Source organism: Notamacropus eugenii, chromosome 7 (assembly GCF_028372415.1).
Source record: "Notamacropus eugenii isolate mMacEug1 chromosome 7, mMacEug1.pri_v2, whole genome shotgun sequence".
NCBI classification, from domain to species: Eukaryota; Metazoa; Chordata; class Mammalia; order Diprotodontia; family Macropodidae; genus Notamacropus; species Notamacropus eugenii.
In genome coordinates this window covers 52,504,702-52,531,372 of record NC_092878.1, presented here as the reverse complement: position 1 = coordinate 52,531,372, position 26,671 = coordinate 52,504,702, and the positions used below count along the sequence as shown (strand labels likewise).

At 40.5% G+C, this 26,671-nt stretch overlaps 1 protein-coding gene across 1 annotated transcript in view; it reads left to right on the top strand.

The window, feature by feature from the left end:
- Window positions 1-25,197, top strand: part of LOC140513374 (sodium/nucleoside cotransporter 2-like) — a 36,164-nt gene extending 10,967 nt beyond the window's left edge. The window contains exons 4-17 of the mRNA XM_072623012.1: window positions 1,172-1,355; window positions 3,099-3,240; window positions 4,315-4,428; window positions 5,282-5,359; window positions 6,866-6,946; window positions 7,507-7,587; window positions 10,768-10,893; window positions 11,575-11,705; window positions 12,201-12,369; window positions 12,741-12,938; window positions 13,903-13,984; window positions 15,445-15,543; window positions 15,744-15,858; window positions 24,956-25,197. Of these exons, the coding sequence (XP_072479113.1) occupies window positions 1,172-1,355; window positions 3,099-3,240; window positions 4,315-4,428; window positions 5,282-5,359; window positions 6,866-6,946; window positions 7,507-7,587; window positions 10,768-10,893; window positions 11,575-11,705; window positions 12,201-12,369; window positions 12,741-12,938; window positions 13,903-13,984; window positions 15,445-15,543; window positions 15,744-15,858; window positions 24,956-25,091 (1,736 nt within the window). The 3' untranslated portion in view covers window positions 25,092-25,197. The remainder of the gene's footprint in view (window positions 1-1,171; window positions 1,356-3,098; window positions 3,241-4,314; window positions 4,429-5,281; window positions 5,360-6,865; window positions 6,947-7,506; window positions 7,588-10,767; window positions 10,894-11,574; window positions 11,706-12,200; window positions 12,370-12,740; window positions 12,939-13,902; window positions 13,985-15,444; window positions 15,544-15,743; window positions 15,859-24,955) is intronic.
- The last annotated feature ends 1,474 nt before the right edge of the window (window positions 25,198-26,671 follow it).

Sequence of the window (26,671 nt, the reverse complement as noted above, 5' to 3'; positions counted from 1 at the left end):
TTTGCCATTTCCTTCTCCAGATCATTTTCCAGATGAGGAAACTGAGGCAAACAGGGTTAAGTGACTTGTCTAGGGTCACACAGCTAGAAAGTGTCTGAGGCTAGATTTGAATTCAGGTGTTCCTGACTCCAGGCTCAGCACACTATCTATTTCACCACTTAGCTGCCCAAGAAAATCTTGAAATATTATGTAAATACTAGTTATTATGATGGCTGCTGCATCAGTGGGTGGTAGAGTTTTAGAATTTTTATTTTGTTTTTGCTATCAAAAAAACCTAATAGGCTATGTTAAAATCATGTCTTATTGGCTTAAGTGAGAAAATTTTTTTAAAAAAGAAAGAAAAATGAGAAAGAAACATCAAAGAATCATCAACTTGCTCAAGGCAGGGTGGGCTCCAAAGAAGAAATTGTAAAGGCCTCAGTTTTTCCTCTGGGAAACAGATGACCTCCAATGTTGAGAGGCAGTATGTCATAGGGGACAGGCACTAGACTTGTGGTCAAAGCCCATCTCCCATACTTGATAGTGACATGGCCCTGGGCAAGTCACTGAACCTTGTCCATCACTTGGGCAATAAATGATACAGTGAAAAGGATGTTTTCAGAGAAACTTGTGTGAAGTGATACAGAGTGAAGTGAGCAGGTCCCGGAGATCAGTTTATACAAGGACAACAATATGGTAAAGACAAACAACTTTGAAATATTTAAGGACTTCGATCAGTGTAATGTTCAAACATGATTTCAGAGGATTCATGATGAAACATACTACCAACGTCCTACACTTGAAGTGCACAATGAGACATATATGCATGAACGTGTATTTATATATTTTTTCTTTCAGACATGATCAATGCAGAAGTTTGTGTGCTTGATGAAACTTGTTTGTAACAACATTTTAAAATTCTCATTTAGGGGAAGGGATGAGATAAGAGGGCGAAAGGACCCCTTTTTTTGATTGAATAAAATAACACTTTTAAAGAAGGAAAGAAAATTACAGATATCTGAGCAATTCAGCTTAGGTCAAAGGCTGTGTGATGCCAAGGACTAGGCTGAACTTGAGAGATTCACTGTGGGTCTTTCTTGCTCAGATCCTTCAGACTGATGGCAGATGTTCTAGTTGCCCCTTTCAAGTCCATTCCCTGACCTTTATCCTTTTCTCTTTGAATTTTCTTTAGCCTATGCTGCCTACCTCCTGGCAGCCTGTATCCTGGATTTCCAGAGAGCCCTGGCTTTGTTTGTCCTCACCTGTTTGGGCCTCTTCTTCTTGGCTTACAGTCTCATTAAAAGGCATTTTGGGCAGAAACTGTTGAGATATGGGAAGCCCTTTGGAAATTCTCAGCTGAGGCTTTGGCTAAAATGGTGAGTGAGAAGAGAGCTCCAATGGCCAGTTGCCCCACAGTTTTGTTATCTTTGAGATTCTATTACTACAGATTATGGAATTCTGTTCCACCTCTGCTTTGTCTTCTTTCTCTCTCTGTCTCTCTCTATCTCTCTCTGTCTTGGTCTCTGTGTCTGTCTCTGTCTCTCTGTGTCTCTGTCTCTCTTTCTCTCTCTCTCTTTGTCTCTGTCTCTCTGTCTCTCTCTGTCTCTCTGTCTCTCTCTGTCTCTATCTCTCTCTCTCTCTCTCTCTCTCTCTCTCTCTCTCTCTCTCTCTCTCTCTCTCTCTCTCTCTCTCTCTCTCTATCCTATGAGAGATTATTGGTGGATTCACTGGGGTCATTGGGTTTAGCCCTGCCCCTTGCATCCATGTAGGTTAGCATGCCTGAAGGATCTAATGATATTTCAGGGAAGGAAATAAATTGGCTCACCATTCCAATGTCCATATCAGGAATCAGAGAAATGACAATCCAATGCAATGAAGTAATTAGACAATGAAGAGAAAACCTTTGGATAGATCATTACTCTGTTTTCTGTGCTACTTTCATCCTGGTCCAGAACTTCCATATCTTGCCCATATTCCTGCATCATATGCACAGACTTCCTGGGACTATTGAGAGTGCTGACAGATCTGCCCTTTACAATTCTAGAATTTCTAGCAGCAGACTTACTGCTTAGCCACTGAGGAATGGGACATCATTTCCAACAATATATTTGTGGTCTTTTGAAAGGGTAATGTGCAAACTCTGAGACTCCTCCTCTTTTTGGATATTCCCTATCCTTTTAAAGTTGTTCAATGGAAAGCCCAGGGATAAGGGGCCAGTGAGAATTTATAGTAGCCTGAATCTACATAAATCCATCATTGGGAGAAACTATGATACAGTAGAAAGGGTGATGATTTGAAATCAGAGTATGTGGTTTGAATGCTGGCTCTGAAGATTATAACCTATGTGATCCTGGGCAAAGCACTTACATTTCTCTTGACCTCAGTTTCCTATCTGTAAAATGAGGAAATTAAACTAGATGACGTCAAAGACCCCTTCCACTTCTAAATCAATGATCCTTTCAACTCCACTCTGAGTCCCTGAGGTAGGTGGCATTATAGCAGATCCAGGGAAAGAGAGAATTTTTCCATTAGGTTAAATAAGATAATGTGCACCAAGGGATGTGTAAACCTGAAGGCATCCTATGTGTCAGCTAGTATTATTAGTGTTTGAAATAGTAATAATAATGCTATAGCTGTCATCTATGTTTGTACTTTCAAGTCGGTCAAATGTATTACATGTTATCCCATTGGAATAAGAAGCATGGAAAAGGGACTGCTTTGGAGTCAGGAAGACCGGAGTTCAAGGTTTGCCCATGCCACTTACTGACTTGTACGACCATGGGGAAGCATGCTCTCAATATCTGGGGCAACTCTCTAAGATTGTACATTACAGTCAAGTTACCAAGTTGCACTGGCAGATGGAGTTTCTACACTCTCATTTCCCCATACCAGTGAAACCACAGGCCCCTTCAAAAAAGTATTATTAGTAATTGTGAGAAATTATTACACATCTCTAAATTGTGTTTCACCAACAATTCTGGAAATGGTTTTTATTTGCTGATTATAGTGGGTTTTCGTTGAGAATAATTATGTTTAAGACTTCACTACTGTGCCTGTGATACCCTTTTATCTCTCAGCTATTCAAGTGAATACTAGCCTCTCTTACTTTCTCTTTTTAGGGGTCTAATGGTGGTTGCCTTGGTCGGCCTCTTCCTGTGGCTGGTCCTCGACACTGCTCAAAAGCCAAAGCAGCTCATTTCTTTTGCTGGAATCTGTATGTTCCTTATCATTCTCTTTGCCTGCTCCAAAAACCATTTTGCAGTAAGTCTTGGGTTTATATATAAGGCTAAGAAAGCTCCCCCAATGACTTCCTATTTAATCACTGGGAGGCCCTTCAGGTGGCTACCAGGAAGGTGATGTGAACTCTGACTATTTACCCATAGATCCAATACTGAATTAATAAATATGTTGGTGTGAGGTGGGGAGTCAGCAGGGAGATAAGCAATGCCAGGGAGCCTTACTGAATCCAGTCCTGTTCTTTTTTGATCAGGAGGAGCCAGGAAGACTTAAGTATTTGGGAGTGCTTAAGAATTTAGAAAACAAATCAGTCAAGTCAAATGCATGGACCAGAAAACTCTATGTTTAATAAAACAGCATATGGCATGAGCAGAATCTTTCTGGCTAGATTCCTAAAGGACAGTAGATTTTCATACTGTCTATCACTAAGTACAATTTGTATATACTTGTGAAATAGCAGAAGTGTAATTTTATCATGCAAACTTAGCAAAACTTTCTTTTTAAAAGTTGTCTTATAAACTCTTAGAATGCCTGGTTCTGGAATGACCCCAATTCAAGCCCAGGGAATAGTTCCAGGGATCCCAGAGGCTCTGGATGGGTGTCACCTAACCATTAACCATGATTTCTGAAATTATTCAGGTTAGTTACCTCTGTGCTTTTCTGCATGGCATTAGACTGCTAGCAGGTCCTCAGACTGTATCTAAAATCTCAGGTTGCCTCCAGTAATGGATCAGCTATGACATTTGAAATGATATACAGGTATGATGGGCTCTCTTAAGAGGTGGTTCCCCTTTCTTGGAGATCTTCAGGTAGAGGCTGGATGACCACTTGAGCATGTTGTGGTGTAGATTCCTTTTGTGTAGGAATTAGAGTAGATGCCTGTTGGGGTTCCCTCAAACTCTCAAGTTCTGTGATTCTGGGATAGGGACCTAGATAATAAGGGGAAAATTATGTTGTCATCTCCATTTTGCAGATGGGCAAACTGAGACAGGGAGGTATTGCCCAGGGTCATATCGCTACTAAGTATCTCAGGAAGGATTCATACTTAGGTCCCATCTCTTTTCATTGTGCCATTTAACTGCCATTTCTTAAACCCAGGTGTCCTGGAGGACTGTGTTTTGGGGTCTTATGCTGGACTTTGCTCTTGGCATCTTGGTTATCCGAACTGATCCTGGATTTACTGCATTTCAATGGCTTGGTCAACAGGTTCAGGTATGGGAAGTTGAGCTTTAGGTTGTATTGTGCCTCAGGATTCTGGAAAGAGAGGGGTTGAGAGAAGGGAGAAAGGGAAATTCAGATCCTATCCTGAGTACCAGGGAAAGATCTCAAAGGAGGAGATCCAAACACATAGGGAGTTTGTAAATGAATTATGAATAAGGCCATGAGATAGACAAGGAGAAAGGCAGAGCCAAGATGGTGGAGTAAGAGCCAACATTTTTGCTTAGATATTCCAACACAGCCCCTCCACAAGAAACAAAAAACACACCAAACAATTCTAATCAGGAAAGTCAAGATACACTGGGAGAATTTTTTTTTACTCCCTCCCTATGCCAAGGACAGAGGTCACTGGCTCAGATCTAGAAATGGCAGGACCAGTTAGGAGTCAGTGAGATCTATTTTACTCTTTGGATGTGGATTGTTTTACCATGGAACTCAGAACCTGATACTTCACCAAAAGCCCTAGAAAGGAAAACTCATTGTACTTGGTAGCTAGACAGGTGACCTACAGCATGTGTGTCCTGGCCAGAGAGCATGAGTCCATAACATCAGACTGGTGATCACTGGACACATCCCTGAAAGGCAGCCAACCGCATACCAGATTCCTAATAGTTTCAGAGGTGACACCATTGTAATGTCCAATAGCAATGTTTGGATGTTGTATGCATGCCACAGTAAGGGGGATTATTAACATTGTCACAGGCCTTGACTGGACCCTGCTTTGAGTCACCACAATAAGCCTCCCAATTGTGTGACCCATGAGCAGAAACAGAGGTTAGTGGTGGGTATGATTCATGTTTTGTCTCTCGACTCTTCCTCCTTTTGCCTTGTTTTTCTTTCCCTTTAGGTTTTCATCAGTTACACAGTGGCTGGCTCCAGTTTTGTCTTTGGGAATGTTCTCATCAGTAATGTTTTTGCCTTTCAGGTAACACCTATCTTTGTGGCTAGAAATGGGTAGTAAGTGGATAGTGACTGAGCCAGAGTGTGTGTGTGACTGTGTGTGCGTTAGTGTGTGTACATGTATGCGTGCATGTATGTGCATGTGTGTGTGCACCTATGTGTGTTGTGTGCATGTGCATATGTGTGTGTGTGGTGGGAAAATGGCTTTTCACAACTGGTTTTAGTTTTGGCCATATCTAAGCTCTCACAGTGAAGAAAGTGAACTGATGGGCTGTCCTATGAAGTCAGGCTTGCCAAGACAATCTGGCAATGTGATCTTAATTGAATTTCAATAGGTACAAAAAATAGCAAGGATCTTAATTCCTCATTGACTAAGTTCTCATTCTGCTCCAAGCAGTGAGCAAAACATAGACAGGAAAAGTGAGACAGTCTTTGCTATCTAGAAAGTCTACTCTCCAGATGGGAGAGATAAGACAAAACACAGCTGAGCTACACAAGAGTATAGCACGGTGAATGGCAAGGCCCAGGTGTCTTTAGGGGACTACGTGGTATGGAAGCAGAGCATCGGTAAGACCTGGAGGACCTTGGGAGGGAAGGACAAGGGCAGGAGGCAAGGCCTGGAGATCTTCCATGTCACTGGAAGAGATAGAGTTGTTAACTTCCATCTCATTGAAATCTAGAAGGAACTCAAGCAGCAAGAGTGGGAAAGGGCTGCATCCCATAAGACTTTTGGACTGAGGGAAAGTCCTGGGGTGGGGGAGTGGGGGCAGAGGAAGAGGAAAGACAAAATGTGGAATGGCACCCTTGGGTTTCCTTTGATGGCTATCACCTTCAGAAACTAGATTCACTTTTGGTGGAAAGTAAGGTTCAAGTCAGTTTGGTATGGTTTCACTTTCCTCCTAAATTAGCTTGTATTTAATAGTCATTGAGAATTTGCTCTGTGCTGGGCACTGTATTGGACCTAGTGTTCCCAGGGTGCTTTGACCTCCTAAGGTGGTGTGGCATACAGTCATCACATAATCAATCATTCAATCAGCAAACATTCATTAATCAAATGTTGTACCTGTGTTCCAGATATTGTAGTAGGTGCTTAGCTATAAAGACCAAAATGAAACAGTCTCTGCCCTCAAGGAATTTATATTCTATCAGAGGACACAAAAGGAACATCTCTAAGTCTACAAAGAAATAAATAACAAAAGGAAAACGAGTAAATGGTCATGGGGGTAGAGAATGACATACAACTGGGTGGAATCAGTAAAGGTTTCATTTAAAATGTGACCCTTGACCTAAGCTTTGAGGCAAATGAGGATTCAAAGAGATAGAGCTGAGTGCATTCTAGGTGTGGGGGTCTACCTGTGCAAAGGCCCTTTAAAGGGTGATGGAATGCCATGTCCTGGGGGCAACAATTTGGCTATTTTGACTGGACATGACTGTAATGTAAGTGAAGGGGAGTTATCTGTGTAAAGGTGTAGGAATGAGATCTAAATACCATATCTCCTCTCTTAAATACATCTTGCCATTCTCCTTCTAGGTCTTACCAATCATTGTCTTCTTTAGCTGTGTGATGTCCATCCTCTACTACCTGGGAATCATGCAGTGGGTGATTGTAAAGGTGGGTTCTGTTCCTACTCAGGTCATGAGATAACCCATTCTTTGTGATCTTTGGAATCCAAACAGGTGAAGTCTCAGGGCTGAAATGCTTTAGAAAGTACTCAAGTCTGGGGTATAGCTGTGTCTATACACATAAATACATATGCATGCGCACACACACACACACAAACACACACACACACAAATAGCTGAAGTACAATTCAGTGTTATATCCTTCTAAGTAGCACCAGGACCAATTTCAGTAAATTAGGCTGCTCTATTAAATTAATTTTTAAAAAGAAATACATTCTTTTATTCAATTGACTTTTTCTGTTATTTTAAGCTTCAGGTATTCCCAATAAAGAATGTGCCTGATTCATGTAATTGAACAAATCTGTCCTCCCCTCCCCAACACACAATAATAACTCACAATTTATATGAACTTCAAAGTTTTTAAAGTGGTTTACTTAGGGTTATTTTTTTTATTGTCATAACAACCTTTGATCTTTCTGGGTCCTAATGTCCTCATCTGTGAAATGAGGGTGTATTACTATGATATGTTCCTTTTTTTTTCTTTCTTAGATTGCTTGGATTTTGCAAATTACCTTGGGTACCACAGCCCCAGAGACCGTGAGTGTGGCAGGGAACATATTTGTGGGTATGGTAAGCAACACATAACCTCTTGGTTTCAATATAGTCATAGTTTGACATACAGTTTGATGTTCTTCAGTCAGATTCTCGACTTCCTTAGGCAGAATGGCTAGAGAATACCTTGACTTCTTTCTATCCCAGGACTCTCAAAGCACTTCCTGGCTTAAGTATCATTTTTATTCCTTTAGCCCCAGGAACAGAGGGATGGGTAATGGGAAGAGAGAAAAGGCTGGCCCCCATACTGGTCTGCCATTAATGCAGTCAATCCTCAACTTTCATGGGAGTGCCATTGCTAGAAAACAGTAGGAAAGTTAACAACATGAATGATGATAAATTGAAGCTATGGGAAATAAGGGGTTAAGTTCCTGTGACCACCAACAACTGTAATCTTCCTCTAGAGATAGCTGAAAATATACTTGCCTGCATACAATTCTTTACAATAAAACCTTACTTCTGAAAAGCAAGGGAGAAGTTGATGGCACTTTACTTACTGGTGTCAGAAGACAGAGCTCTCAACATCACTTCTGACATCTTTTATGGCCTATGGATGGCATTGGAGAGTGTAAAGAACTCTCCAAGTTAAATGGTCCATCAGCTATGTCTGATTCAGGGGCTCTTTGAGATCTTTGAGGATTTGAGAGTATGGGAGCATAGCTGAGGCGAGTTCATGTTTAGTGTTGAGACTGCAATCAGTGCCAGCATCAGCAGCTTCGATGTCTCTAGCCAGCTGGTTGATTATGCCAACCTCCCATTTAAGCTTGGAAATTGTGAATGACACAATCTTGGAAGCTAGTTCATTATCATCGTCCTTGCTGTCCTGAAAAACTTCCAGAGTCAACTCCTCTAACTCCTCGTTCATCAGCTCCTGGGATTTTCTCCTGCAAGATGTCAGAGACATCTTCTCCCATATCCTTGGACCTTTGCCTCCAGAGGTGTGCACTAGACCCACACTTGGTTCAACATTTGACCTCACTGTTTCATCACCACTAGCTTTCCTAGAAAGTTTCACATTTGTTAAACCATTCCATAACTTAAAACAATATACCCACCCCAGGCTAGCTTACACAAAAAGATTCTTATTTTCTTGGGCTATTGTAACATGCTTATAAACTTGTTGGGCTTTCAAGTGGGTGCTTGCTGTATTGGCTACTCTTATTCATTCTTTCATCATTTCATTTAGCCACAAACTTAGTCCCTTTTTCATTTTTTTCAATCCCCTCATCATGCATTTCAGCCTTTATGTTAGCACTTTCTGGAAGGGATTCTCACACATTTAGGAACACTTTTGTCTTTTTTGTGGATATAAAGAATCATTGATTCATTAACTCTAAACTTATGATGGACAGTAGCCACAGTCATTCCAGCATGAAGTTTATCTCCCACTTTTATGTTCTCACTAAGTCGAATCACTGACTCTGGCATGCTTTCACTTAGAACCAATGTACTTGCACTACTTTTTGGGGACATAATTTCAACACAAAACTTGAATTTTAAAGTCAAGCAATGAAAATATGCAACCAATGCAAGGGAGCTCTTTACAATGGTAGGATGAACAAAATGAGTGGAGCCCCTAGTAGGATGCTAGCTGCTCCCCAACTTACTCATCTTGCCTCTCACCTTGAAGGTACTTAGTAAAAAGTGACTGATAGCTACATACTCTTATTCTCGTTTTTATAATACAGGATATCCTTAAAGTTTTAGACAAGCTTTAAGTCTGCTTTAATTTTAAGAGACTTCACTTATTGGACACCTTGTATTTTGTCATTCAGAGCTTTTCTTTGGTACATCAAGTTTTGGTGGATTTTTACATTTTATTTTGAAAGTTATGATTCTTTTCTTTTTTCTAGTGTTTGTCTTGCTGTTTTCAAGGGGAATATTGATGATGAAGGCTTCCTTATGACCTCTATCATATTTTTCTGTCGATTTCCATTTCCCTATATCCATGAATATCTCTGCTGAGTTTTAGTTTCCACCCATCCTCAAATTACTTGTGTCAAGTAGAACAAAAAGAGTATGTGAGTTTTCATAGGTTATTTCTATGCTTATTTGTTTATTCATTTATTATTTATTTACAAACTTTTATATTTGTCCAAACTTTCTAATCATTCATGACTAAGTCTTCTCTCCTTCTGTTCCTCCTTCCTTTTCTTCCACAAGGATTTATATGCTTCATTCATCACAGGAACTGTGTTTCTCCCTCCCTCAATGTCTTAGAAATATCAGTATACAGTTGGTGTTCTATACATGCTTCTGACCGCATAACTGGATAATAGGACTAGTGTCTCATCAAATGGCCGAGAGTTAATGACAAGATAGACCTTGGCTGTAGGTCTATAATTCACTCAACATCCAAAGAATATTTATTAAATGCCTAGTTTGTAGTTAGATGCAGTGTGCTCAGAAGGCACAGAAGAAATAGGAAAAATAGTTTGTTCATTTAGGAGCTTATAACTTAGCAGTATAGGAACAGATGATAATTGATTGATTGATTGGTCCTGTAGAACTGATTTCTGATACTGCTTCAGAGTCAGTTTCACTGAGGACTCTGAACATCCCCTAACAATCTAAGGCAGCATAAGATCATGGGTTTATGGAATCAGAGATTTAGAGGTAGTAAGAACCTTAGGGACTATCTAGTGCAACTCCCTTATTTTACAGATGGAGAAACTGAAGTCTGAGGAGGTTAAATGCCTTGCCCCGGGTCACACAGGGAGTAAATGGAAAAGGTGGGATTTGAACCAAGGTGCAAATTCCTAATCCAAATTATTTGCTCTTTTAAAAGTGCCATGCTCATTAAATGCCACAATAAATGACACTGACATAGAGAGGTAGGAGAAGAGAAGGGTAAGTGATTCCTAGATCTGCATCCATCATCCATTCTTTTCTCAGCATAGTGAGCCAATGAAGGAAAACTCAAGGAATAATTAATCTATGAATAAGAGATTGTCTTCCTCTTCCTTACATCCCAAACACTGCCCTCTCAACATACCATTGTTTCTGTTTCTAGGTCAGTAGGGATAATAACACTTGGAATATCTGCTTCACAGAGTTGTTGGGAGGAAAGTGCTTTATAAACCTTAAAGAGCTTCCTCCTTGGGGGAATACATTCTGTGTCTTGGGCAGAGTAATGAGGATGATGGTGTTTGGAGACACTCATGTGTCCAAGCCCAACTCACTTTTTCTTCTTTCCAGACTGAGGCCCCTCTACTGATTCGGCCATACCTGCCAGACATGACATCCTCAGAAGTCCATGCTGTTATGACTGGAGGTTTCGCTACCATTTCAGGCTCTGTGTTGGGAGCCTACATCTCTTTTGGGGTAGGCATTGATCACTTAGCCCCTGCATGAACCAGAATGCCATGCTGTCTTTCACAGAGGCAGTAGCCATTCCCCACAGAAATTCCTCGAGGAGCTTTTCTGGTTTCAGGCTCCTCCTGCTCTTTCCATTTATGGTGTATGCCTGGGCCCTAGGGAGCTTCAGCTAAGGTGCTTCAAGGTCCTAAGACTTTCCTGTATGGGTGTAATCAGCTAGCAGGAATTCAGAAATGAACACATATTATAGAACAAGCATTTCAAACTTGAGTCTTGATGTACTGGGAGGACTTTGATTCTCTCCTGAGTATGATAACCCAAAGAATATGTCATCATGGACAAGAGATTGTCTTCTTGTACCCCAAATACTACCCTCTCAATATACCATGGTTCTTCTTCTTCTATGGCCTAGCAGTCAATGGGGATAATAACATTTTCAATACCTACTTCATAAGGTTCTTGGGAGGCAAGTGCTCGCCAAACCTTGAAGAGCTTTCAAAATGTGAATTATTATTTTTGTTTTTTTGTCATCATTATCATGCTAGGTTCCCTTCTGCCATGTTTCTTGGTTGTTTTCAGTTTATTTGTAGGTAACAATATGCCCTGGCCACAGGGAAATCCTTGGCATCAATTGTCAGGCAGTCTCGGTTCCTGAACACTCACTGACCTTGAGATCTGACCTTTTAGATTGATCCTGCATCCTTGGTTTCTGCTTCTGTGATGGCTGCTCCTTGTGTTCTTGCCTTGTCCAAGCTCGTCTACCCTGAAGTGGAAGAATCCAAGTTCAAGAATAAGGAAGGAGTAAAAGTCTCCCATGGGTGAGTTCAACGAAACACATTACATGGGAGATTGTGGGGTAGGGGCCATGTACAGAGGCAGAAGAGAGCTGTGAAATGGGGTTCCATGTCTCATCTGGCTGAGGTGCCATGGTAAGAAGAGTCTGCTCTTCCCTTCCCCTACACTGTTTCCAAATAATTCTGTCTCCTTTCCTAACATTGGCATATCCTCTGGCCTGTTGTCTATGAAGTTCAGCAGAGTAGATGCTTATTAAATATTTGTAGATTGATTGGTTTTGTAACACTTAATTCTGACAGTAGCTCAGAGTCAGTTTCACTGAGGAGGTTTCTGAGCGCCCCTGTCCTCCATGGAGCAAATTCAAAGCTACTTCCTCTGAGTGTAACCCCCCACCAGACACACACACACACACACACACACACACACACACACACACACACATACACACACACACACACACACACACACAGAGTTGCCAACTGTTCTTTTTCGCCTGTTATCTTTGATGACAATCACAGTGATCAGAACAACCTTCTAGAAGCCGCCAGCAGTGGAGCTGCAGACTCTATAGGACTCATTGCTAACATTGCTGTCAACCTCATCGCCTTCTTGGCTGTGTTAGCCTTTATCAATGCTGCCCTTTCCTGGCTGGGTGAGATGGTGAACATAGAGGGACTCACCTTCCAGGTAATGTATGTCACAGTGACCCATCACAGTCCATTGCACTGGAATGTTGTCAGATTGATACTAATAATGAGCCTGTTCCCTTGATCCTATACAACCTACAGAGAAAACTGGAAGGATGGGAGAGATTGAGCCCTGGCTACAGGGGTGGATGTTCTTTCTTTTGGAGTTAGTTGGGGCTAAGTGATTCACCCAGGGTCATACAGCTAGCTAATAAGTGTCTGAGGTCATATTTGAACTCAGGCCTCTTGACTTCAGGGCCAGTGCTCTCCACTGTGCCACCTAGCGGCCACTGGGATAGATATTCTTACCTGACCTTTGCCACTTTTTTTTCCTTATCTTAGTTAGACACACATTTTCATTCTCTCTCTTAGGTCATCTGTTCCTACATTCTACGACCCATCGCTTTCATGATGGGTGTGGACTGGGCAGACTGTCCAATGGTAGCTGAGCTGCTGGGGATCAAGTTCTTTCTGAATGAGTTTGTGGCCTATGAACAGTTGTCTCAGTACAAGAACAAACGTCTCTCTGGAACTGAGGAATGGGTTGCGGGTGAGAAGCAGTGGATTTCAGTAAGTGCTACATTCAGAGAAATATGAAACACTATAGGGTCCCAGCCAAGGCTACCCATATGCAGAAAGAACTGCCATAGGAAATGCTGAAGCAGGTTCCAGGTCCCTCTTCTAGGTTCCTAGGATGAGCCCTAAAATAAGCTGTAAGATTGTGCTGACCAGCAAGGCAAATCCAGAAGTCTTAGGACCTTGAACTTCCTTGAGGCCTGTGTTGTTTCTGCTTCATCCTTTGTCATTTTTTTTCCTCTACTCTAACACTGAGTGGTTGACTGGTCAGAGGGATAATTTCCTGGTGTTGTAGTAGTCTCACTCCTTCTTCACTTAGAGTCTTAGACTAACTCTTTGGGTTTCCTTGACTTGTAATTTGATGATCTCTCTCTCTCTCTCTCTCTCTCTCTCTCTCTCTCTCTCTCTCTCTCTCTCTCTCTCTCTCTCTCTGTCTCTCTCTCTCATTTTCTCCCTCTGTGAAAACATCTCCAGTATGTGTATATGTGTGTATATATGTGCATGTTGTTAACATTTGTATTGCAGCTCCCATGTGCCAAGCCCTGTGCTTCACAAATTTGTTATCATCTGATCCTCACAACAAGTTAGGTACTATTAATATCCTCATTTTACAGCTGGGGAAACTAAAGAACACAGAGGTTGTGTGGGGTCATGTAATTAATAATTGTATGAGGCTGGATTTGAACTCAAATCTCCCAGACTTAGTACTCTATCCATTAAGCCATAAACATGTATGTGTGTGTATGTATATATATAGACAGCTTACATATGCCATATATATATGTATGTATGTATATACTTGCATTCATACACAACTAGATGACCTGTGTATATGCATGTAGTATACACAAATTATACAGACACACATATGTATGTGTACATACACACACATATACACACATATGTATATATACGCATGTATACTTATACATGTGTCTAAAGTTCTTTTCTCTTCCAGGTGAGAGCAGAAGTCATCACAACTTTTGCACTGTGTGGATTTGCTAATCTCAGTTCGATGGGAATCACTTTAGGAGGCTTAAGTGAGTTACAGGAAATCCCTGTGTCTCTTGAAGGCTAAAACCCAGGGCTTCAACAAGGCACTGAAAACCTTTTAATTTGCAGCCCTGATACTACAAAGGCAGGTGCACCTAGGCAGAGAAATGACAGCTAAGATAAACCCACCCAACTGGAAATACCAGAGAGCAGTTAGTTATGGGGAGAAAAAAGTGGGCTAGGGAGATTTCTGCATATCCTTGGAGATGTCAGACGAGTCACAAGACACGTGCAGCTTGAACCAGGTGAAAGTGTAACTGAGAGATATTTAACAAAACGAATGAAAATATCACAAAATATAGATGACACTATAGTTTAAAAACTAAGCCTATATGCTGCTCACAAGAAGTCTTGTATAAGGATTAATAGCCTCCATTTCTGTTTGAGTATGACACCTTTGGTCTAGATTCACCATCATATTGGGGATGAGATGCTTTTAAATTAAAAGGGACTTACCCCTTCTCAGTTCCCCCTTTCATCCTCTCTTGAGTAACCATTTTTCTTTAGCTAGATTGTGTCTAAGATACATCCGCCTTATAATGAATTCTGATCTTTGAGGAAAAGTATTATAGCAACATTGATATCTTTGACACTTAATGAGTAAAATGCTAACTGTATGCAAATTTTCCTGCTTTATTTGTGATCTGACAGCCAAAGTACTTTCTGTGTTTAAATTGCAGCCATGGCTATCCCTCTTGGAGCAGAAGTCCACAGAGAATCTGTGTCAAAGGCACAGAGAAGGAAAACTCCCTATCTATTTTTGCCTCGTTTATTTTCAGGGACAGAATCATTAGCTTTATTGATTTGGCTGCTTATTGAGTTGTGTTCATTAGAGATTGAATCATTCACCCCCCTCCTGCTCAGTACTCCTCTGCATTGCACTAATTCTGAAAGTTAACTATTGATTAAATGTGAGACAGCCTCTGAGAGGAAGGCAAATTCATTATGGCCAGGACTGAATGAATAGGACATTATTCCTCTCTCTCTCTAGAGATTAATCTGACTCTTGCCAAGCCTTGGAAATTCTGACTAGGAGAGGTGCAGGGGGTTTGCTCCAATCTGGAGCAACCTCAAATCAAACTTGATCCATAGGACCCTTGGGATGCTGGAACAATTAAGGAACCATTGCTAAGACTTGGTCTTGCTATAGGCTGGCCCTGGAATTAACTAGGTCAGCCAATCTTGCCTTGAAACTTTTGCGTTGGATACACATGTTCCTGAAGGTCTCCAGACTAGTGATCACTTAGAACAGATACATAGCAATTCATGGAGCCACTCTGGGTCACTTTTGTATCTGGCCTCTTAGTGGTGAGCTTGCAGGGGACACAGATGATTTTGAAGCATGTTTTAGTCTTTGAATTATTGTCAGTGGGGGCTCACAGTAGGCTTGATTTTCTGGAATATGAAGTACCAACACTAAGTTCCTTTTCTCTCCCAATCCCTGAAGCTTCAATCGCGCCTCAACGGAAGAGTGACTTTGCAAAACTGGTAACGAGGGCCCTCTTGACAGGGGCCTGTGTATCTCTGGTCAATGCCTGTGTGGCAGGTAGGTACCTCTGTCAACTTTCCTCATAGCTACTTTTTGGTTTGGAGCAGGACATAATGTAATTATCCAGGCATGTGGGTTGAAAGACGGTAACCCAATCCTATGGTATAAAAGAAATTCCCAAGGACACATTCCAAAGGACAGAGAAGACATGTTTGTGGCCTGCTTCCTGTCCAATATTTTTTATCTCCTTCATCCAGGAATCCTGTATGTCCCCAGGGGGGCTGAAGCCAATTGTGCCTCCTTCCTAGACACAGCAAATTTCACCAGTCCTAGCTATGACATCTACATGTGCTGCAGAGAAGTTTTCCAGAGGTGAGGACCTTGTGATTCCTGACTCCTTCTGCATTCCCTCAAAGGAGCCTCTGTGTGGCAGGGGAATTGGTCAGGGGTCAAGTACTAACTTAAGGGGTAGCTACTAATCATAGTACCAGTGTACTTAATCTGAGTGCTAAATGTGAAATGGAAAGGCTGGAAGCTGTTCTTATGTAGCAAGGGAATGTAGGAAGGAATTGATTGTAATTGTGGACAGGTAGATAAAAGGTAAAAGATGTTAGAACTTGACCTTTTGATGATGAGTGTTAAAGGTGAGGGGAGTTCACCCACATCTCCTCCCACAAGAAAGGGAATATACCATGAAGCTGGAAAGAAGTTGTTTTAGGATGCACAAGAATATTATATAAAATTCATAAATTCATACCAAGGACTAGTAAGATTGAAAATGTATGTCAATAGGTTAGGTTGAAGAGATGAGATGTATACCAAGCTAGTAATGGAAGTAGTTCCTTGAGTCCCATGATGGACTTTCACCAAAATAACTTCTGCAATTATCAAAGGCAGACTTCTAAGCTGGATAGACCACTAGTCTCAGATGTTATCATAGGTTGCTATGGTATTCCAATAAAAGCAGAATTTCCCTGGGCTCTGTGAACTTTTATTTTTAAAAATATTTTTATAATGATGTCAATGGAATTGGTTTCCTTTATATTCCCATGTAATGAAATTTATGTATTGGAAAACATTTTTTTCAAGAAAGGGGATAGGTTTCCAAGGCTGCTATAGTGTTAAAATGTCCATGATACAACAAATATTAAGAATCCCCAAGTTGTAATGTAAAGTAACAATAGATAGGTAGGCGGCTTTGCTTTGAGCTAAATTGTTTTCTCAAAGATGAACAGCTCCCAAATGAAGTATTTTTCCCCTGTTCTTTTTTGGTTCACCTAAGCCTCTATTGAACTTGTACCTAGAACCCCATTCCTGGAAGTTATTAGAATTAGAATGAGGCACAGATTCCTGTCTCACTGATTTACACTGCTCCTTGAGCCTGATCTTCCTTCCTTTGTCACCCAAGGGGAAAGAGGGTTTCTGTGTCCAATGAGTAATGTCCAAACCAAGCAGAGCTATTAGATATAGGAGGCCTGAGAACAAAGAACAAATAACTGACAGACCCGGAATGCCAGTTTACAAAGATTTATTAGTTACCTAAGAACTTTTAACTAGGAAAATTCATTAGCCTTGTCAAAGACATATGCAAAACAAGATATCTATCCAGGAATACTCATAGACCTTCATCCATCTCTGAATACATTCTTTTATAGTGCCATGAAATTTTTTTTATTCTGTTAGTTTCATTTATTTCTTTTAAATTTTAATGTTTATTTATTTTTAGTTTTTAACATTTATTTCATTCATTCTAACATTCAAAATTTTGAATTCTAAATTTTCTCCCCATCTCTCCTCTCCCCCCATCCCACAATACTTTGCATTCTGATTGCCCCTTCCCTCAATATGCCTTCCCTTCTAATACACCCCTCCCTTCCCTTATCCTCATCTTGTCTCTTTTCTTGGAGGGTAAGATAGATTTCTATATCCCCTTACCTGTATTTCTTATTTCCCAGTTGTATGCAAAAACAATTCTCAACATTTGTTCCTAATACTTTGAGTTCCAACTTCTCTCCCTTCTTCCCTTCCCACCCATCCCCACTGAGAAGGCAAGCAATTCAATATCTTGTACATATGTGTACCTTTTCAGAAGACTTCCATAACAGTCATGTTGTGTAAGACTAACTATATTTCCCTCCATCCTACCCTGCCCTCCATTTATTCTATTCTCTCTTTTGACCTTGTCCCTCTCCTACTTCTAATTACTCCCTCCTCCCACTTGCCCTCCCTTCTATCATCCCCTCAACTCAGCTTCTCCCCTTCTCCTCTACTTTCCTGTAGTGGAAGATAAATTTTTCATATCAAATTGAGTGTGCACGTTGTTCCTTCCTTCAGCCAAATGTGAGGAGAGTAAGTCTCACTTTCCCTCTCACCTCCTCCCCTTTCTATTCCATTGAAAAAGCTTTTTCTTGCCTTTTTTATGACAGATTATTTGCCCCATTCCATTTCTCCTTTTCACCTCCCAATATATTCCTTTCTCACCCCTTAATTTTATTTTTTTAGATATCATCCCTTCCTATTCAACTCACACTATGCTGTCTCTCTCTATGTGTGTTTCTCTGTGTGTGTGTCTGCGTGTGTGCCTGTATAATCCCTCCAACTACCTAAATACTGAGAAAAATCCCAAGAGTTACAAATATTATCTTTCCATGTAGGAATGTAAACAGTTCAACTTTAGAAAGTCCTTTCTTATTTCTCTTTCCTGTTTACCTTTTCATAATTCTCTTGATTCTTGTGTTGGAAAGTCACATTTTCTTTTCATCTCTGATCTTTTCATCAAGAGTGTTTGAAAGTCCTCTTTTTCATGGAATAACTATTTTTTGCCCTTAAGTATTAATACTTAGATTTTCTGGGTAAGTGATTCTTGGTTTTAATCCTAGTTCCTTTGACTTCTGGAATATCACATTCCAAGCCCTTCAGTCCCTTAATGTAGTATCTGTCAGATCCTGTGTTATCCTGATTGTATTTCCACAATACTTGATTTGTTTCATTCTAGCTGCTTGCAATATTTTCCCCTTGACCTGGGAACTCTGGAATTTGGCCACAATGTTCCTAGGAGTTTCTCTGTTCGAGTCTCTTTCAGGGGGTGATTGATGGATATTTTTTTCAATATTTTACCCTCTGGTTCTAGAATATCAGATTTCCTTGATAATTCCATGGAAGATAATGTCTGGGCTCTTTTTTTGATCATGGCTTTCAGGTAGTCCCACAGTTTACATTGTCTTTCCTGGATCTATTTTCCAGGTCAGTTGTTTTTCCAATGAGATATTTCATATTATCTTCTATTCTTTCATTCTTTTGGTTTTGTTTTGTAATTTCTTGCCTTCTCATAAAGTCATTGTCTTCCATCTGCTCCATTCTCATTTTTAAAGACCTATTTTTTTCAGTGAGGTTTTGAGCCTGCATTTCCATTTGGCTAAATCAACTTTTAAAAGCATTCTTCTCCACATTGGCTTTTTGGACTTTTTTTGTCAATTGAGTTCGCCTATTTTTAAAGGTGTTCTTTTCTTGAGAATTTTTTTGTGTCTCCTTTAGCAAGCTGTTGACTCACTTTTCATGATTTCTTGCATTGCTCTCATTTCTCTTCCCAATTTTTCCTCCACCTCTCTTTCTTGATTTTCAAAATCCTTTCTGAAGTCTTCCGTGGCCTAAGACCACTGCATATTTATTTTGGAGGTTTTGGATGCAGAAGCCTTGATTTCCTCTGACAGTATGCTTTGTTCTTCCTCATCTGAAAGGATGGAAGAAAATACCTGTTCACTAAGAAATAGTCCTATGCTTTCCCTTTTTTTGGACATTTCCCTGGCAAATTACTTGATGTTTGAGTCCTTTGTCAAGGGGAATATACTGTGGGGACCTATAAGTTCTCAATTCCTCCAAGGTGGGACAATCAAGGGAGAGGAGTTTAGTTCTCTCCTGGCCTGTGTACTGGTTTGGGAACATTCAAAAACTTTCCTGCCCAGAACCTGAGAGGTGAAGTCCCTCTCCACAACTGCCTCCACCTCCACCACACCAGCACTCCTCCTCACCCCAGGGCTGAGCTCAGGGCTGAGATTCATTTCAGCCACTCAGTTCCCCCAGGGGCTTTAGACAGAGGGCTCCACAAAGGGGCACTGCTTTGGTAGTGGCTGCTGAAGGCAGTCCAGACCATGTTCCCTTCTCCTGGATGAAGGAACTTTCTCACTGACCATTGAAGTTGTCTGTGGCATTTGTGAGTTGAGCAATCTGGGAACTGGTGCTGCCACTTGTGCACTGAAGCCTGTTCTGCGTTCTGTCCCTACCATGCCCTGCAACCCACACTGGGCTGTGCTCTCCTCCACCCGCAGGGAGATAGACATTTCCTATTGGCCTTCCAGGATGTCTTTGGTAGAAATCTCTTTCACTCTTTCATTTTGTGGCTTCTGCTTTTCTAAAATTGGTTTAAAGTCATTTTTTACAGGTATTTTATGGGATATGTCAGGAAGCAACTACAGGTCCATCTTTCTACTCTGCCATCTTGGCTCTACCCCCCAAATTTTTTTTAGCCTCATCAGGGTTCATCATGATGCAGGCATATATACTGATGGTATTGATGGGGCACTTCCCTGAAAGTGGCAATTATAGTGTCATTGGACTGTTTTTCATGCCTTTTGGGAGGCAAACAAGCTTGTCACCTCGATTAGTTTTCATTGTAAAACATACAACAACCTCACAGTGGTTCACATCACTTCAGCCACTCCAGAAAAAAAAAAATGTATACCTCCAACACTGGTAAGTTGGCCTTCATTTCTCAGCCTTGTTCCTCGCTATTGTTTGGATGTGAAGTCAGCTGAGTTTTCTCCCAACAAGAGCTTTCATCTTTCAGGTCTACTGGATTTCTTGTTGTCCATAAGCATGTGCACATTCTATGTACTGATGATGAGTGAAATCACCACTGCAAAAGCTTCTGTACTTCTTTTGTATTTCTACCACCCAGAGTAGGATCCTCACCTGTTGCAATAAGCAGTCCAGGATCCAGCTAGGTAGCTTTTGGGGCACCTTTTCTAGCCTCTCAGGAGGTCAATAATGCAGTGCTTAAAAATGCTTCTCAGGCATCCAGTGGGCTGCCAAATCTCACTGCAGATTGAGTCCTGTAGGAAGATGACCCTCTGGCCTGAGCCACCTGTATTCAGGTTGTGACGACAGTTCACAGTGTGTCTGTACCTGCTGCTTCATTACTTGCTCACTGCCCTATGACACCATGATTACCACTTTCAGGAAAGCACCCTATCGCCACCTTCAGTGCATAGGCTCCCATCATGATGAGCCCTGATGAGGTTCAAGAAAAATATTAGGAAGACCTGGAGACCCTTATCATCAGAGTGCCAAAAGAGGACAAACTTATGATTCTGGGTAAAAATTGTCCTGAAGTGTTAGAACTAGAGAGGAAAGTAGAAATAGAAAAAATCCATTGGTTATCACCTGAAAGATTTCCTAGAAGGAAAACTTAGAGGCATATCATAACTGATTCTGAAACCCCCAGCTCAAGCAGAAAACAGTATAAGCAAAATACAACAAAAAAACAATTTAAATATGGCAGAGCCACAATTAAAATCACACAAGACCTAACAGCAGCTGCACTAAAAGACCACAGGGCTCAGAACACTCTATATAAAAGAGCAAAAGAATTAGGGTTGTGGCTAAAAATAACATACCCAGCATAATCCTGAATAGAAAAAAAGGGTATTCAAAGAATTGCCAGACTTTCAGGATTTTGCTGCAAAAGATCTGAAAACAATAGAAAATTTGACGTATAAGATCCAAGGGAAATATGTAAGCTGGACATCAAAGACTATTTACAAGGAACTCAATAATGACAGACTTTTTTTTTTATACAAGGAAACGTAAAGCATATATCTAGGATTATTATCAGTAATTGAGTAGGCTGAAAGAAAGATTGGGGTAGAGCTGAGTATGACATGACATACTAAAAAAGAAACCATCTAGGAAAAGGAAAAACAAGTAATTACCATATATAAATGAAATGTCAGAGGAAGAATTGATACAGAGGAATTAGAAGGGGGAGGAGGGCTGCTAGTTCTAGAACTCTGCTTCCATAAAGAATGGGTTAAAAAATGGAACAATATATGTAAATCGAGAAGTACATAAAATTGTTCTAAATTCATAACGAAATAAAAGGCCAAGGGGATAGGAAGTGGGGAGAGGATAAGGGAGTGATATTTGGTGGAGGGTAGGTGAAGTAATAGAAGGGCAAAGAAGCAGGTAGGAGTAAAGTAGGGGAGTCAGGATTACTCAGGAGAGGAAATGAGAGATATACACAAACATAAAGCAAAGATCAGGAGTTGAATTTGTCAGGGAAAAAAGGACAGGGTTAGTAATCATGATCTCAGATGAAGTTAGAACTAAAGTATATTTAATCAAAAGAGAAAAATAGAGAAGCTACACTATATCAACCATATTAATCAATATTGTTTTAGATTATTTAAAATAACTAGACAGTATAAGGTTGGAATATTGGTATGGTATAGAAAACAATGAGTTGGTGGAGTTAGAACAATATGGAAAGGCTGTGAAGGAAAATGTGAAGAAAACTGTGAAGGAAAATATTATCCACCCTCAGAGAAACAGAGGTCAGACATATATAGTACGGTCTTATATAGATGAATGTGAATGTATATGTCTATATATATATATATATATATATATATATATATATATATATATATATATATATATATATAATCATAGGTATTTTAGTATATGTATGTGTATTTAAGTGTAGGTAGGTACGTTTATATCTCTGATACATCTATGTTTGTCTGTATATGTGCATATACATATATATATGTACGTATATGTGTGTGTGTGTGTGTCTGTGTGTATCCGTGCAAATTGTAGCCTTATCAGGGGAGGGGGAGAAGGAAGGGAGAAGAAAATAAGAGTAAAAAGCGCACAACAAAGAACAAAAGAAAACTTATAGGGAAGAAATGAAAAGAAAAACAGTTCTACAGTGTGAAGTATGTATTATATAGGCTTGCTTGAAATATAAATATATAGCTGTATATTTTTAATTCTTTCTTACGTTCTGCTGGGCTCATGGCAGTGCTTCTTTTCTTTTCTTATTTTTCAAGTTTTACTATTTAAGGTTAACATAAATTATAAAAATGTTAAATAAAAAGCACTTTAGAATAGATTGTGAGACATGGAAGACACTGGCAAAACCCTGTGCAGGATGGTGTGATCAAATCAAAGAATGTGCGATGCCCTGTGTTCAAAGCAGAATCGCAATAGCTCAAAAGAAACATGAGAAGCACAAATTTAGAGACATCGTCACTTCAAATGTTCATATGGACTATTTGTGCTGGATCTGTTGTAGTGTCTTCTGAACGCATAGTGGTTTGATCAGCCACAGTCACATACACTGTACCTTGACATAATGATGTCATTTTGGTCTTCTTCAGGCATGAAGGAAAACGATCACCTGGGTGAAATTAAGCTAGTCACTTAAATTTCCCATGGTTTCACTTTCATCATTTGTAGAATGGGGGAGGATGGACTGGGTGACCCTGAGGTCCCTTTCAGCTTTATAGCCATGTTCCTATGATAATACTTCAGTCTTCATGCTGGTTTTGCTAAATTGTTTTTCAGTCACACGTGATGCTCTGTGACCCTATTTGAGGTTTTCTTGGTAGAGACACTACAGTGGTTTGACATTTGCTCCTCCAGTTCATTTTACAGTTGAGAAACTGGGGCAAACAGGGTTAAGTGACTTGCCCAGGGTCACACAACACTAACTGTCTGAGGCTGGATTTGAACTCAGGAAGTTGAGTCTTTCTGACTCTAAGCTCAGCAGATTCACTTATTATGAAGGTACCTGGGTGGTGCAGGGATAGAGTTGTTAACTGAACCTGGAGTCATGAAGACCCATCTTCATGAATTCAAATCTAGCCTCAGATACTTACTGACTCTGTGACCCTGGGCAAGTCATTTACCTTTGTTTGCCTCAGTTTCCTCATCTGTAAAAGAAGCTGGAGAAGGAAATGTCAAACCACTCCAATATCTTTGCCAAGAAAACCCAAAAGGGGTCATGAAAAGTCAACCATGACTGAAATGACTGAACAGCAACAAATTATTATTATAGGGCTTGTAAAATTTAGATAGGTTTCTGCCCTCATGGAGTTCAGAGTCTATCATGGGGAACAAAACATTAGCATAAATATTATAATACACAAAAGTACAAGGTAAGTCATCAAAGCTGTAAAACAAAGTATAGTGTGAGTACAAAGGGGATTTGGGAAGGCTTCATGGAGGAAATGACATTTGCATTACATTTTAAAAGAGTTAAAATGTTATTCAATTTAAATTTCCTCTTAAATTGTTAACTGATTAATATGAAATCCATTTTACTTCACTATTAAAATTAGTGTCCATTACCTCTTGTACCAGTGCAACTGTTCCCTTCACTTAGACAAATCACAGTCCCTTCCCAGGCCTTTGGAGACAGCTGAATGTGTTGTTGTGGACAAAAATAATTACATTCTGATGGTCAACTTCTGGTGATGCACCTCTCTGAATCCGGTTGGGCTGGCCCTTGGCCATGCGTGTAATCAGTCATCAGGCCATAGTCCATAGTCCCCTCCAGTTTAGTAGGACCTGTCAGACTTTATGCTGTACCAGCCTAGGTTTGATGTATTCAGGGTGATCTTTGTGCCATCACAAAGTACCAGAGACCTTTTGTGGAAAATATCTTCTTACAGTTATAATGATTTATAGGTCTGTATTTAGTTCACAACATCCTATAGTTAGAAAGGTGAATTAGGACACCTGAAGCATCTTTTCAGAAGAGGAAGATTCCCGTTTTAAGGAAACTAGATCTCTAGGTTATGGTTAGAAAGGTCATTTCCACTCAGTTGTTCTAGAAATGGATTCTCCAAGAAGGCATGGCTTGGTCATGAGGTGTGTATGCATGGTGATGCTGTCACCTTCCTGTTCTCTGGGAATGAATGTATGCTGTGTGACATAGACATAAAACTTTACTGTGGGGAGTGGCCCAAATTAACAACAGGTTGGGCTCTATTTTCTCTAGTCATATGTAATTCTGGAGGGAGGAGAAAAATACAGGAAAAGATGACAGATCTAAGGCTGGAAGGGACTCTAAAGTTCATCTAATCCAACTCTATCATTTTACAGATGAGGAAACTGAGGCCCAGGTAACATAAGTGACTTGTTCAAAGTGATACATGCAGTATCAGAGGGCAGATTTGAACTCAGATCCTCTAACTCCAAGTTCAGGGAGCTCTTCTTGAAATTCAACCCTAGGCTTGAAGGAGATGATAAATTTCACTAAGCAATTTGATTATTTCTGATTGGTCAATGTTTCCTTCCCGTTAGGTGAAATAGCTAAAAAAAAAAAAAAGCTATTTGTCTTATTTTTCCTCAATAGAAATCCAATTCTGACCAATTGATAAATGTCTCTGGCTTTCCATTTCAGCATCCCACTCAACAACACTGGCCAGCTCCCTTTTTTACAAGTCTGGACAAGCCCAGGATTCAGTGCTAACACCCTTGACGGCTGCTGTGGACTCTACAACCATGCCAGCTGTACCAAAAATGGCCCCTTTGTGTAACAATATTTGATCATATTTCATAGACTCTGGAAATATCTTTGGACTCACCTAGTTCAGTAGTAATTCCTGCAACTGTATATGAATTTAGAAAACCACAGATTAACATTATCTATGTTGTTTTATATTTTAGTTCTTTTGTTAAACATTTCCCAATTATATTTTAACAAGGTTCAGATTATGTTGGGCCTAATGACTGTGGGCTACCCGAGTCTTCGGACCTTTTGCTAATCTTCGGTGATCACTCAGATAAAAGTATTGAGAGAAGAGACTTTCCAGAGTCAACCAAGGTGGTAGGCTTTATTCAGGGTCTTAGTTATGAATCCGTATGCAGGGTGAGTTCTTCCCCAGGAGAAAAGAACCCTCCTCCTCCGAAGGAGCAAGGACCATACACCAAGAGGACAGGAGCAGAAAAAGGGAGGGACCCCCAGTGGGGACCCCACAGCAAGAGAGAGCCGCCTCAGGCTTTCCTGTCCCTACTTAAGCTCTCCCAGCTGCATAGTTTGCACGTGAATACTATGGATGGTCTCAGCCCCTAGCTAGTTAACAACAGGTGTGCTCTGACCACGGACCAATCTCAAGGTCAGGATGCTCTCCCCAGAAAGTTTCCACTGAGAAGAGGTGGAAAGCTCATGTTTCACTCCTCAATTCCCAGCTGTTCCCTGGGGGGCCTCTTGAAAGATCTGAGGTTTAGAAGCCCTCACTTTTACCTGACAGAAACCGTTCACGTGAAAACCCAGCTTACACCCCAACAAGATTGCACGTGAGAGTTCCCAAGGGTCAGCGCCATAAATTTGGTACCTCTGATATAGTCACACCTCTGATTTTACACTTCAAACAAAATGGTTTCCAATTCCTTATTAATGTCCAGACTGATTTAATACATGGTTCTGTGGGGTTTTAAACTGTCAAACCTACAATAAAAGAAACTGAGGCAGAGCCCTGAGACAATGGCACTTTATAAAAGGGTCTATACTCCCTCCTAATGAAGTGGACCTCAGATCTCCCTCACAATCTGAGATGCCCCCTTCTTCCAGGCCCTTATTTTTTAGAAGGTTTAATATCAAGGTTTATTATTTGAACACTCTAGAGGGTCTACAGAAAATTCAGAATCTCATTGATTGATTGGCCTTGCTTTGAGGGCCAAAAATGATGTATCAAACAAAAAATGGTATATCAGCAGGGTGGAGTGGAAGAGAGTGTCTTGGGTTGGATAAAGCATGGGGCATCTCCATTGCCTAAGGAGTCATAAGAGGGTCACCTCCTCATGTTGGAAAAGAGAGAGTGATTTAGAGGTACACAAATAATAAATTGGGAGACTTTGTGAGTGATTGAATAATCTCAGCAGTGCTGGGCTAGGTCACCACAAAAAGGAAAAAAAAAGGTGGAGGGTCTCTAGTTAGCTTATTATGATTAAGCCAGTGAATTTACAATCTGCAGATCACAGCTCTAGGACCTAATATACAGAATTTATAATCATTACCCTGTGGAATCATATCAAAGTGATTAACACTGATTGGCATGGAGTAGGAGTCCACATGAATTATCGCTCACACTTCCTAACATACAGTTAATCCACCAAA